The 14,718-nt window shown below is 42.6% G+C and overlaps 1 protein-coding gene across 1 annotated transcript in view; it reads right to left on the bottom strand.

Moving 5' to 3' along the window:
* The window catches only part of TRPM8 (transient receptor potential cation channel, subfamily M, member 8), an 86,280-nt gene that overhangs the window by 21,258 nt on the left and 50,304 nt on the right, over positions 1-14,718 (bottom strand). Inside the window, exons 14-16 of the mRNA XM_015426383.1 lie at positions 13,267-13,483; positions 9,798-9,889; positions 1,012-1,226 (exon numbers count right to left, since the gene is read on the bottom strand). Coding sequence (XP_015281869.1) covers positions 1,012-1,226; positions 9,798-9,889; positions 13,267-13,483 — 524 coding nt within the window. The remainder of the gene's footprint in view (positions 1-1,011; positions 1,227-9,797; positions 9,890-13,266; positions 13,484-14,718) is intronic.

The following is a 14,718-nucleotide window of genomic DNA, read 5'->3' on the forward strand; positions in this document are numbered from 1 at the left end:
CAGGAACATGCCTGGTTTTACAAGATCAGTGAAAGCCAATGATGCTGCAGTACCCCTGTGTTCTGATTGCAAATTGTGAATAATTACACCAAAAGTTAAAAAAAACACAACCCCCTTTTTGTCAAACATTCAAAAGTGGGTAGCAAATTCTTTGCACATTTACACATGGCTTTCTCTGCCCTTCACCAGTCATCTTTGTGTTAAAAAACAATGCTCCCTCTAAGCTGTGGAGTCTTGTGAGCAAAAATTCTACACTTTGTGAGCGACTGGCATTAAAGCTGTGAGCGAGCGATTTGGCTACTGCATAAGTTAGTTTGCTCTGGAGCCACACCATTTGTTTCCTCTCAAGCATGGAGTTAATTAACAACATCCTTTTCCCAGAAGTGGGGTGCAGTGCCATGTCAGAGAAATGCACTCCAATATTCATTGCATTTCATTCACCATTCCAATATACCATTCCGAAAAAGAAATACACTAAAATACAGAGGCTGTATAGCCCTTCTTGGCAAGAACTCATATGCAAGGACTTGATGAGTTTAGCATATGTAATGAAATAAGAAACCGATATTCCTGTTGAGTCCTGGGGAGGTCCTTATTCCAAGAGTTGTAATAACTTGCAATTCAGCAATTTCCCTTTCCATTCTGTTCCTGAAGTTCCTTTGTAATAAAACAGCTATTTTGAGGTCACCCATTGAATGTCCTGGAAGTTAGCTAGCAGTTAGGTTAGACAGTTAACACTCTCTCTTGTCTATGTTCTATAACAAGTTTGTTCTTCTTTAATAAGCCTACTTATTTTTCCTCTAAACAGTCAATGCTCCACTTTCTTTGCATATTTAAACTCTGCCAGCACTCCTCACATACTGGCTGGGGGGCAGGGCTGTCAGAGAGGCGGGTCCATGGCTTGGCAGTGAAAGTAGGTGGGGGAATGCCAGCACAGGGATCCCCAACCCAGGGTCAGGGGTGACTTTTGTGGCTTCCCTGTGGCTAAAACAGCCCCTGGATATGTTAAACCTCTATTAATACAGGCTTCTAGCAAATGCCAGTGTGACTCATATTGACAATTATATGTGCATTTATGTCTTACCATCCTCTGAAGCATTATTATTTTTGGTCCAAGGTTCCTGCTTACTGTGAAAATATGAACGAGCCGCATAGTGAAAATAATGTAATCCAAGCAAAAGATGACTCTGCCAGAATACCAGGACTTTTCATTTGAAGAGTTGAACCTGCAGAAATTAGAGAAAATTAACACTCAAATAATGTACTCAACTTCGAAAGAAATTTTAAATCAGTTTCCAGGACTAAATTTAAAAATCTGAATTAACCCACAGTTTTCAAAGTAAGCCTTTACATAGTTTATCAGTCTCCATTAACAATCCTCCACACACAGTGCCTCTCTGCAGGACAAGAAATCCCACAAATCATGTCTATGATTACCTTAGCAAATTAAAAGTGGTGACCTTCACACTCCTTAGTAACTCTAGTCAAGGGAAGCATACTGAACTGATCCTAACAGCAGCAGCTAAAGTAATATCTCTGCCACCTGTATCAGGATCTGAGGGAACAGGTCTGAGAGATTTTATTAGCAAAGAACCATGTAAAAACATCACAGATAAATGGCAAATCGCCAACAGTTGAGGACTCATTCTTAGGAGTTGTCCATTGCCTAATTAATGTAAATTATTTGTTTGTTTCGGAAAAAAATATGCCACTTTTCTAGGAACCTGTCCAAGGTGACCTAAAAAATGAAAAAGTAAAAACAAAACATTAAAAGACATTGATTAAAATCCATCATTAAAAACCCAGCCCAATCTTTTTGAATTGCTAAACAATGGCCCTGGTCACATGGGCTGGATATCGTGGGGGGGAGGCGTGGCTAATTGCCCCGGAGGAAACTAACGCGCGGCCGCCCGAGCACACGTCCCGGTCGAGGTCCCATGGATAGGGGGGAGATGCCGACCAGATGGGTATCCTGCAGTGCGACACAGAAGCCGCGATGCGCGATCGCACTAGCAATCGCTCTTAGTGCGCATGCGCTGTTGGGCGCTGTAGCGCAACCTGCGGAGACAGGCGCCGGATGCCATGTAAGTCCACCGGAAATGCGATCAGATGCCCGCCCTTGGCCCGCGGTTTTTGGAAACTAGTACCTTGTAAGTACTAGTTTTTTAATCCGCACCTTCGGTGGGGAGCCATGGGTTCGCCACGGGAACACTGCGCTTCCCAGATGTTGGGGTGTGATCGCACCCGGAAAATCCGCGGGACTCCCGTGCCTCTCCCATGGCAACTTTGCCGTGTGACCGGAGCCAATGATATGCAATCTTAGAGAAACTTAACGGAGGCTGTGATTTCACACACTAAATAATGTACTTTCAATCCACTTTCAATGCACTTGCCAACTGGGTTTTGCCAGTTCACACAATAACATCCAGTTGGAAAGGGCACTGAAAGTGGATTGAAAGCGCATTATTTAGTGTGTGTGATTGCAGCTAGAGATAATTTCAATGTGTGGCTTTTTAGAATTGAGCACCAGCTCAAGGAGGAAAAAGCTAATTTTTCATTAACTGCTCCATGACCTTCAGGGTCTAAAAATGAGATAAGATGGAAAATGAGATAAGAATGCAGATGGTAAAGAACAAAATCTTATTATTAGAACACTGGCTAATCCCCAATTGGTGTACATAAAAGGACAGGAAACTGCAAAAGGGATGATTGAAGCCTTAAGAAAGGTCTACAGAGAACAAGACCAGGCTAGCAGGATTTCTTTGTTTACAGAACTTTTCTCAATTAGGTTACAAGAAAGTGGAAATGTAGAAACCCATATAAAAATGTTACTAAATCTAATTAACAGGATTACAACTGTTGGTAAAGTGCTAGATGAAGATTTAAAAATCAGACTGTTTCTAAGTTCCCTACCTGAAAATTATTTTGCATTCATCTCAACATTTAATGGGAAATATTCTAAGTTGGAAGATGTTCTGAATCTGAGTACCATAAACAAAACTGGCTGCAGAAAATCTAACCCCAAAGACAAAATAAATATCCCTCACTGCTTCCAGAGAGAGTGCTTGCTCAATAGAAATACAAATGCCAGCACCAGCAAGCAATCTCATACTTAAACACAGAGAAAGAAGTTTTTCTCCCAAAGAAAGCAATTTAATTAATGTATATCTCATTTAGCACAAATGAATGCAAATCATAAGCCTTGGTTAATTGATAGTGGTGCTTCCATACATATGACATCAGATATTAATTTGTTTGATGAACTGGACACAAATGCTGCAGAAAAAGTGTGACTAGCTTATAGAGATCAAGGAGATATACAAGGAAAAAGGAAAAGTTACACTAAATTGCCAAATTGGAGATGGTTGAACTGGAATTACAGCAGATGATGTTTTATACATTCCTGATTTAAAGGCAAATTTGCTAAGCATGCCCACACTCTCGGGCGGGGGGGGGGTTATTTCGCATATACTTTGAGAATAATGTATGTACTGTCTTGCACCAAGGTCAGCTATATTCCACAGGTGCTCTCAGAAATAGAGTCTTTGAGCTGGACTGCCAGGAACCAAAGACTTGTACAGCCAAGACAACCACTGACCAGAACTCCCTGGAGCTTTGGCACAAGCGATTTGCTCACTGTGACCCAGAAGTCATTGGGAAACTACAATCAAAGGACTTGGTAACAGGTGTCGATATAAGTGAGCATGCCAATGATAATCAATTGTGTGTTAATTGTATAAAGGGAAAGGCAACTCAGCCTTCTATTCCCACACTAAGGGTGTGATCACATGAGCAGTTTGGCCTGACATAGCCACCCCTCTCCTCCAGATTAAATGGGCGTGGTCACACAGCCACATCTGTTAAGGCGTTCCCCAGGCATACTCACCCGGTTGTAGGATGACTTGGAGCCAGGTTAAAAAGGCTACACATCATAAGTGGTGTTTTCGGTTCCCCGCACATTCATTGTGTGTGGCCAGATGCCTGAACGTGGGGGAGCACACGCAGAACAGACTGGTGGTCTGAACCTGCAGATCTATTTCCACTGCTGGGTTTGGTTTTTTTGTTTTTGTTTTTTGAGGTTTTGCCTATATGCACACGAGTGCATGTGCACCTAAGTGCATATATAAATGCTCCCACCTGCATTAAAAAAAAACTACTGGGCAGCACACTTCACAGCTGAGGTGCTGCAGTAATGTGGGTGCTTGACCATGGGATGGCTGCATGGGTAACCCACAGCAGGGTGTGCTGTCTGGATGATACGCCCCACAACATTTTAAACCGGTACAGATAGACGTGGCCCCATATCATGCCAAGCCACCAGTGTGATCACACCCAAAGTCAGAGATGCTCTAAGCAACCACTTGAGCTAATTCACACTGACTTATGTGGGTCTATCAAACCAGCACCAACCGGGAATAACACTTATCTAATATCTTTTATTGATGATTTTTCAAGATATACTGTGTGTTATTTGCTGAAGGAAAATTGCAAACTGAGCAGCAGCTGAGAGAATATGTTGCCACGATTTCTAAAAAGCTCCACAGGAAACCCCAAGCCATCCAGTCTGACCATGGTGGTGAGTTCATGTCTAGATCAGTGCAGGTATTCCTAAGAGAACATGGAATCCAGCACAGACTTACTGTACCCCACACACCCGAACAGAATGGGATTTCTGAGCACAAGAATCACGCGATAATGCATGCTAATTGACTCAGGCCTTCCCTGCAGGCACTGGGGAGAAGCTGCAATGACCGCAGTTTACTTGTAAAAGATTGCCAACCAAAGCCATCGAGAAAACTCCTTATGGGTTACGGCATAACAGAAAGCCAAGCGTAGAACACATTAGGGTATTTGGATCCAAGGACTATGCCCATACACCAAAAGAAAAGAGATCCAAACTAGAACCCAGAGCTAAAGAACGCATCTTTGTAGGCTGTTCTCCAGAGGGCAAGGGATACAGAATTCTAGACTAGCCAAATTACTACACTAGCCAAATTATTGATGAGTGACCAAGACTACACTAGCCAAATTACTACAAGCAGAGTGGTGCAGTTTGATGAGTGACCAAGGAACAACCAGACTGCTGCTACAGATGACCATCCAGAGGGAGATGGTGACAATAACCAGCTGCCGGTATATCGCCCGGAGCCAACAGATGCAGTCACTACGCAGGCACAAACAGATGCTCAACCAGAAGAGGAGGTGAAAGCAGAAGTTCCTGAACCAGAAAGTGAGCCACAGGAGCCAGAAACTGCTGCAGAGGCAGACCCTACACTTCAGATGCTCACCGCGGGCCAACAAGGGAGTTCTAGCTGAGAAACTAACCTATCTTGCAGGGATGTTGCTACCATACAAACCAACATCATGGACTGAATTACAGTGCATGTCTGAATCAGAAGCAAGCAAGTGGAAGAAAGCAGCACAAGAAGAAACAGATGCACTGCATAAGAACAAGGCATGGACTCTCACTGGACTACCTAAGGTTAAGAATGCCATTCAGAGTAAGTGGGTCTTTTAAACAGGATGCAAACAGAGACGTTAAGAGATACAAAACCAGACTAGTGGCAAAAGGATTCTCTCAGATTTATGGATCAGATTATGACCAAACTTTTGCACCAGTTGTCAAATATTCCACAACTAGGATGTTCCTAAACATCACAGCTTCCAGCAACATACAAACAACACTTAGACATTAAGACTGCCTTTTAAAATAGCAAAATAGAGGAAGAATTATACACGAAACAGCCACCAGGGTTTACAGATGAAAAGAATAAACATTTAGTCTGTAAACTTCAAACATCTAGTCTGTAGATGAAAAGAATAAACATCTAGTGTGTAAAGTTCAAAAGCTTTATCGGTTTAAACAAGTTGCAAGAGCGTGGTTGCATAAGCTGACCAAGATGCCACTCTATCAGGGTTTCAGACAAGGCAAAGCTGACCCCTGCCTTTACAGTAGACACCAAGATGGAAGATGGACATTTATTCTGACCTATGTTGACAATCTGATTATTTGTCATGAAAATCAAAATGAGTGTGCAGAGATTATATCCCAACTAAACAAGGAAGCAGGAGTCAAACACTTCAGCAATGCTAATTTTTGCTTGGGAATTCAGATTAAACCGGAACCAGATGAAAATTATCTGCTTAGTTGACTTCCGGTGGATGGCTGCATGCTGAGCAGTCACACCTCCCGGACCTCCCAGGGGTGAAACTGCGCGCAGGCGGAAAGGAGAGGGGGGCGATGTATCGCACTCCCCCCAGGAGACTGGCGAAAGCCTCCTGGCCAAGGGACTTCTGAGAGGTTGCCTCTTCCGCAGCACGATGCTGGGAAATTGAGGTGCTTCTCCATCCCCATGGTCCCTCCGTCTGTGTCCGTTTGGAATTAGTGAAGCTGGCTGGGACAAGCGCAGTAGATCGAGCGGTGGAAAACGAAAGTAAAAGAGGTCGGATGGCTGATAATGAACATGAGTCAGATGGAAGTGATTTGATAAACTAAAAAGAAAGCTCCCCAAAAACCCCACGGACTAGAGGGCAAAGCAAGCGGGGGAGGGGCCCCTCCCAGGCACACAAACTCTAAGCGAGATCGAGGGGGGGGAGCAGAAGCAAAGCGGTTAAAAAAACCGCTGGAAAGACTTACCAAGGCACGCATGAGCGGTGGAGGGCAAATTCAGAGACTTTTAAAAGTTGGGCGAAAGTAAACAATCAAAAAAGATGGTGGGGAAGAGGACGGAGAAGGAGAAGCTTTTAAAAACGAAAGGAGCTGAGAGTCCAAGACCGGAAGGAACCACCGAGTTGGCTAAAACGATGGCAGAGTCCCTGCGCCCCCTGCTGGAGCAGATGACTAATCTTTGAGAGCAGCTGTCAAAAATGAATCAATGCATATCTACCCAGCAGACACAAATCAACAATACACTTAAAATCCTGGACCAAACAACAGAGAAAGTGAAAGAGGTTGATGCCACCACACAAAAGGTGAAGAAAAAGGTGTATAAATTGGAAAAGAAGAAAAACTCAACAGAAGAACAGCATTTACAAATACAAATGGAAAAAGCAAATCTGGTTCTTCGCTTCCTGGATGTCCCAGAGAGCAAAGGAGAGAATCTGAAGCATATGATGAGCGAAGCATTGGCCCCAGTGACAGATTTAAAGGCGGATTATCTTATGAGCGAAATGGATGTGGTCTACAGGTCCTATTCCATATACATAAAGAAGAAGAATCTGCCTGGGGAAATTGTGGTGAGATTCTCGAAGAGGCACGTAAGGGATTGTATCCTGAGAACGACGGCGGGGAAACCTTTGAGAATTGAGGACAAGACTATTCGGATTTTGAATGACATTCAATTTGAAATAAGACCACGGAGAAAGAAGTATAAAGATTTAATCCTTTTTCTTCAAACCAATGCAAATGGCTATAGGTGGTTATACCCATAGGGCGTGACCTTTAAACTCCAGGAAAAGAAAGAAAAGATTGACTCTGTGGCAAAAGCACGAGACTTTTTGAGAGCACAGTGGGGTGAGCCAGAGGAGATGGACAAAGAAGAAAAGGACAGTAAGTCCAGTGGAGAGCTCTGGAGAGGACTCTCTGTCGAAGAAAGGTGCAGCGGCTCCTAAAAGTCCTTACAAACTGTGGAAGAGACAAGACAAGAAGAAATGAAGGTTGAAAGACTCTGAATGGAACTCTGATAAATAAGATATTTTAACATGGAGATGCTGAGGGAATCTTTCCTAACAGTTAAACTTAAGATTTAAAAGTTATAAAAGCATGACTGACTAAGTTCATAGAATGTAGCGTTTAAAGGGATGGTATAGTATATAAGCTATTTTGAAGATCTCCTCTCTTGGGTTTTTAGTCAGTAGTGGTTATCTTTACTTTCTCCCTAAATGTAGTACCCCTCCCTTTTTTCATTGTAGTTTGTAGTCTATATATAAAATGCAATTAAAAAATCCCCTCCGGGGGGCCAAAAAAAATTATCTACTTAGTCAAAAGCAGAAGATACTGGAACTATTGCAAAGCCTGGGCCTGGAAGGTGTTAATCCAATGCCCACACCAATAGAATCAGGTTTGTACAAAGAAAAGGTACCCGATGAAGCACTGACAGACAGCAATAACAACAGAGCTGCCATAGTCAAGCTTCTATACTTAGCGATGACAACAAGACCAGACATTGCAAATGCTGTAAGTATATCATCCAGAGGGGTTAGCACACCCACCACAAAGAATTCGACTGCAGTTAAAAGGGTGATGAGGTACTTAAAGGGGTACTGCACACTTTAAACTGAGACTGTCAGCATCGAAGAATCCCACACAGTTGGGATATGCTGATGCAGCCTGGGCTGGAGAAAGAGCAGACCTAAGATCCACTAGTGGTTATGTATTTTTCTATGGGGGTGGTGCTATAAATTGGGCAAGTCGTAAACAAGAAATTGTTGCCCATTCATCTACTGATGCAGAATCTGTATCCGCTTCAAAAGCATGCAGAGAAATAGAGTGGCTTATAATATTACTGGAGGATTTTGACATTAAGGACCCTTTGCCAGTTCAACGGCTAATGAATAACCAGAGCTGTTATAGCCCTCTCCCTTTCGGAAAAGAACAATGTGCGGACAAAGCACAATAGAATTAGGAACTGGTATGTAAGAGTCCTGCCGGGAGAAGGAGTTGTCAAGCTACACCACTGTCCCACTGAGAAAATGAAAGCGGACGTATTTACCAAACTACTACCAAGAGATGAACAACAAGGCCCATGGGACAACCTGAGACAATACCCTCATGCTCCCACACACATGATGCTGAACGAGCTGGCCATCTGCGATAGGGAAAGTACTCTTCGGATTAGTCTTCTTTCTCTTCTTCTGACCACAGTCTGAATGTGAACTTGGATCTACTTGAATAAATCATGTAAGTTTACCTTTTTTGCAATATACTTCTTGGGAGATTTATTTACTGCACATAGTATCACGCTTCTATGACTGGGCAAAACTCTGCTATATTAACCACATATCCCAATAGAAGAAGAGCTGGATTTATACTCTGCCTTTCACTCGGAGTCTCAGAGCAGCTTACAATCTCCTTCCCTTCTTCTCCCCACAACAGACACCCTGTGAGGTAGGTGGGGCTGAGAGAGCTCTGAAAAAACTGCTCTTGAGACAACAGCTCTGAGAGAACTGTGACTGGCCCAAGGTCACCCAACTGTCCTCAAATCCCAGTCTTGTGAGTTAGTTTCTCTTTCTAATAAGGTTCTAAACTTACAAACCTAAGAAACTGAACTTAATCAACAGGTTCGTGGCTCGGTAGCTTTTTCTGAAGCTAGTAAACAACAACTTGGCTCTTTCAACAGTGATTTAGTCCTAAAAGAGAACTACCCTATAGATCTGTTGATGGGATCAATTTAGGAGCAATCACAGAGTGGTATACAACATTTTGCCCGTGTCTCTGTGTGTTGTTAGTTAATATTATAATTGTATAAATATTAAATGTTGATTGTATTGTAATAATATGCTTATTTTTAAAGGTATCACTCCCTAAAATAGAATTATAGTGGGGAAAATAAAAGCTGGGGTCTTTCTGCTACCAAATCTGATCCTGAAGACACTAAAAGAGCTATTGTTTTCTTCTGAAAGCATTTTTCCCTTGCCAATATTAAACTTATCAGTCCTAACGAAATATTAGAACTAGGTCACCCCTACAACACACCAAGTAAGTACTATTATACTACATGCAATATCATTTTCATATCATTATCACATCAAATTGCTGTGAGCTCCACCACAATGGTTGTGGGTCAGATGAAACTTACCTGAACACAATGCCTGCTATGAAGTAAAAGATCCCAAGTGTGTCCATAACATTCCACGAGTCTGAAAAGTACTTACTACCATTCATGTACCACTAATGACAAAAAAGGAGAAGGTCACCAAACAAAAGTAGAAATTCAACAATACATAGCCCATTGAACAAACAATGTTATAGACTCGGTCTTATTTACGGTTTATAATTAAATTTGCTGGTTGGGAAATCAAGAACCGGGGGGGGGAGGATCTGATACCACCCAGTCCTATGTATGTTTTCTCAAAAGTAAATCTCACTGTGTTGGATGGGCCTTATTCCCAAATAAATGTGCATAGGATTGCAGGCCTTAATCATATTTGTATTTATGCTTCCCTCATCAGTATCAGAATCCTACTTATTTCAGATGGATTTTCGATTCTATAAAACACGCTAAACAACTTATCCTAGTTTATTCTACTACCTAAGATTTCCTAGTTTCAAGATTCCTAGATAAATTACAATAAATTGATAAATACATTTACCACATAAAAAGGTTGCATGGTACGTTTCTTATTTCAGGAGACTACAAGCCTATTAGATCAACAGTGTTCCATATATCTGACAACACTACGCAAATATCTACCTTAGCCTACGGCTACGGTTTAATTTCCACCCAGCTCATTTATTTAAAGTATTCTCATTTATCAGCTTTGCATTGTGTTTTCATATGATTCATATAACCCTTTTGCAAGTTCATTCTCTCATCAGGTTAGATGCTTTCCCATGAAGCTACCTGTATGGAAGTATTACTTGTTATTTAAGTTCTTTCCCTTAGATGCTTAACTTGTTTCAGCTTGGGCCTTGTAAAGGTGTGCTAATTTAACATCTGTGAACTGTTCCAGCCATACAGTGATCTGTTACTTTTCTTCCACTCGTCTTTAATAAATGTTGACAGGCTTTCTAAAAGCTGAAGTGTGGAGCACCATCCCCTTCCCTCAGAACCGAACAAGAGACTGAGAGGTGAGCCGCTGAAGAGCAGAGTGTTTTGAGTCTTGCTAATTAAACAAGCTGTACTTGCCAACTTGAGGCCTGGAGCCTCCGCAAGTTCTGATGCACAGAAACGAGACTGAAGCTCCCGGTTCATACAGTACCTCACAAACATTTATTATGGGATGGGATATAAACTGTGGCTCAGCAGAGTTTGAAGTCTTCTCCCACTTAAGGAGGAAAAGCCACTTCTGCCGGAGGAAAGCTTCAAAACTTTGTTGAGTGGAGTGGTAGGATACAAAGCACTGTTTATATCCCACCTCAGAAAAGCCTGAAGTCTTCCTCCAGTTGATGATGGAAGACATGGCCCTGGAGATAATCTTCAAGGGTGTCCAGATACTCACCATGCACTGGCAGGGGGTGGGAGGGAACCTTCCAGGAGTGGGGTGGGGCTCCGTCCCAAACAGGGACATTACTGATGCAATGACATCACATGGAAGTTACAACAACATGTTGGGGACATCACGCAGCAACAATCTGGTTTGAGGGCAAAACTCTATGGTAAAATTGCCCTCAAATCATAGAGTTTTGCCCTCAAACCAGAGCGTCGCCATGCGACGCCCGCAACATGATGATATCATTTCCATGTGACGTCATCACATCGGCGTGTAGCAGATTTGGGAGAGTTGCAGAACAGGGCAACCAAAATGACCAAGGGGCTGGAACACTTTCTCTACAAGAAACGGAATCCAGTGCTTTTTAATTTAGGGGGGAGATGACAGAGGTTTATAAATAATGCATCGAATGAAGAAAGTAAATCGCGAGACCTTTTTCCCTCTCTCACACCCAATGAAGTTTATGGGCAGAACAGATAAAATTAATTTCTCCTGTACTCAAAGAACAGTTAAATAGTGGGAAAGTTAACTTGTGGAACTCACTGCCACCAGATGTGGTGATGACTACTAAAAAAATATGGTGAGGTGAATTCATGGAGGACAGGACCCTTGATGGTTATTAACTATGATGGTTAAATGGAACCATCATGTTCAGAGGCAGTAATTCTCTGAATGTTAGTTCTGAGGGACAGCAACACATCTCCAACACCCCGCCTGTAGGCCTTCCAGAGGTATCTGGTTAGCCACTTTGTGAAACAGGTTGCCAGACTACATTCAGGACAAGTTTGCTTACATTTTCAGGTTGGCGCTTAATGTTGTTTAATGCTTTTACCAGTTGCAGATCTTGCTCCCTTAATAAAGTTATAGCCCTTTACCCAATTAGCATGTCTGTCTCTTCCTTGGGTCTACATGAAACTGGCTCTTTGAAGCCAGTGACAACCCTCACAAATACTGGGACATCAGGGAAGTGACAACATTATTTCACTGAAGATACTGAAGATGGCATATTTCACTGAAGATCCATACACTCTGTGTGTGTGTGTGTGTGTGCGCGAGAGAGAGAGAGAGAGTGTGTGCATCCTATGACAAAGAAATAATTCCAGACACTTTAGTGCAGAGGTATCAAACTCATTTGTTACGAGGACCAGATATGACATAAATGCCACTTTGTTGGGCTGGGCCATGTGTACCATAAAATGTAATACCAGGTACCACAGATAAACTTTATAAAGGACACAGGCAAACCCAATTAACAATATTACTTTTTAACTCAAAATACAAACAAAAGCAATTAATTCCTACCAGTGAAAGCATTGATTTACTGGGGAACCCCCAAACCCCCCAAATAAATGTATTTAATCATACCCAAAATTAGTTTTTTTCCAAGGGATATTTATTTATTTATTTATTTGGATTTATATCCCGCCCTCCCCTTAACAGGCTCAGGGTGGGTTCCAACAGTATAAAATACAATACAATTAAAACCACATTAAAACACAAAATAAATAACATAACTCATATATGCCGTACAACTCTAATAAAAACCAGATACCTCAGTGGTCGATGGTATTAAGATGTAAAGGGTTTTTTAAAGATCTTTAAGATTTAAGATCTCAAGACCCAGGCTACAGATGGGGGCCGACCCAAGGAAGGGGATGCCCACTGCCTCAACCAAAAGCCCGGTGGAAGAGCTCCGTCTTGCAGCCCCAGTGGAATTGCAATAAATCCCACAGGCCCTGGTCTCACACGGGAGCTCATTCCACAAGGCAGGTGCCAGGGCTGGGAAAGCCCTAGCCCTGGTCAAGGCAAGTCGGACGTTACTGGAGCCAGGGATGCTGGTTGGTGGACCTCAGTGCTCTACGGGGCTCATATGGGGCGAGGCGGTTACCATAAAAGGGGGAGTAGCTTACATTTCCATCCATACCAGTTGCTTGCGGGCCAGGTAAGAGCCTTGGGCCACTTCTGCCCCCGGGCCTTATGTTTGACAGCCCTGCTTTAGTGGGAACTGAAATGCAATCAAAATGGATTTGAACTCCATAGGAGTCTCCACCTCTTCCTGGGACTGGAATAACCTCCTGCAAATAAAACTTTTTTTGATTTCCAAGCACTCCCTACTTGTCTCACTTCATCACATAGCAGGACGAAGACCAGCCCATAGAGGACCAACTCCAGCAGAGTGGGCTCCTTCTGGAAATCCATGAGCAGGACGTAGGCAAACAGCAGGAGGAAGACAATGTAGAAGATGACGTTCCAAGAGAAGACCACAAAGGGTGACATGAAGAACGAGGCGTAGTATAAGAACAGCTTTTTGCTCCTCTCTGCTGGCTTTTTCCTAGGCAATCAGAGAAGCAAAATGATTAGAACAATTCCTAAAACAAATGCTCTGGAATGGCAGTTTTATATATTTAAAAAAAAATTATACTGTCAAATAAAGATAATCCGCTCAACGTGACATCACTTCCAAATTCTTGCTTTGGAAGAATTTGTTGGTAAAATAGCTTGTATGCTGTTTCTTAAAAGGCTGCCAATTTAAGATTGTGAATTAGTTCTTCATATTCAGTTCTGCCTTTCTATTTACACTAGTGTTTAAAACAGCAATATTAAATCATCAACATAATCTCAAAAGAAGAAAACATCTATAGGAAATACAGACAAAAGGCTCTCCGTAATTACAGCTCAGTGAAGACTTAGATCCTGATTGTGTCGGAAGAAAGGCAGAGAATACAAATGTCCTAAATAAATAAAACAGCTTTTGCTCGGCACTTACTTGGTGCTTAAATCAGTCAGTGAAAGTGCCTGGCAAACATACCTGGGAAGGGTACTGCAGATACAGTGTGGAGAGGACTCTACCACTGGCAACTGCTGCCCTGGTTAAAAACCACAGAGCCTTCAAAAACAGGTTCCCACAACAAAGCTGGGTCTGAATCCACTCCAAACTGCAAGCCTAGCCTAAGCGGGAGTACAACCTCACCTGGAACACACAGAATGGTTCTGCCTACCAACAACCCCTGTTTTGTCAAATGCTCCCTCGAAGCTGTGGAGTCTTGTGAGCAAAAATTCTCCTTTTTGACCTAGTGACATTAAAGTTGTGAGCAAGCGATCTGGCTACTGCATAAATTAGTTTGCTCTGGAGCCATCCTTCTTGAGCTAAGACAAAAATGTGTGAGCCAGAGGCTAAAAAACTGTGAGCTGGCTCACACTAATTCAGCTTAGAGGGAACACTGGTCAGGATGCAGTACTTTGGTGGGGGGGCAGTATTTTTTGCATTTGTGTGTGTGTGTGTGTGTGCCCATATAGGAACACTCGCAAGAAATACATCAGTAAAAACAAGCATTAAAAAGTGGGCAGTAAGACCACTGTAACTCATCCTCAGCCATGTGGTGGGTCCAAGATGCTCTTTAACGGGTGACGATGGCAACCAGAAGAACTTTAACAGTAAACTCACTCCCCCCCCCCAAGAACTGCAGTCACGGCGTGTGGAATGGTATGGTCTAAGTCCATTCTTGTCAGATCTTGGAAGCTAAGCAAGACCAGTACTTGGATGGGAGGCCACCAAGGAAGACTGCA

The sequence above is a fragment of the Gekko japonicus genome, unplaced genomic scaffold (assembly GCF_001447785.1).
Source record: "Gekko japonicus isolate JY-2015 unplaced genomic scaffold, Gekko_japonicus_V1.1 scaffold769, whole genome shotgun sequence".
Classification (NCBI taxonomy): domain Eukaryota; kingdom Metazoa; phylum Chordata; class Lepidosauria; order Squamata; family Gekkonidae; genus Gekko; species Gekko japonicus.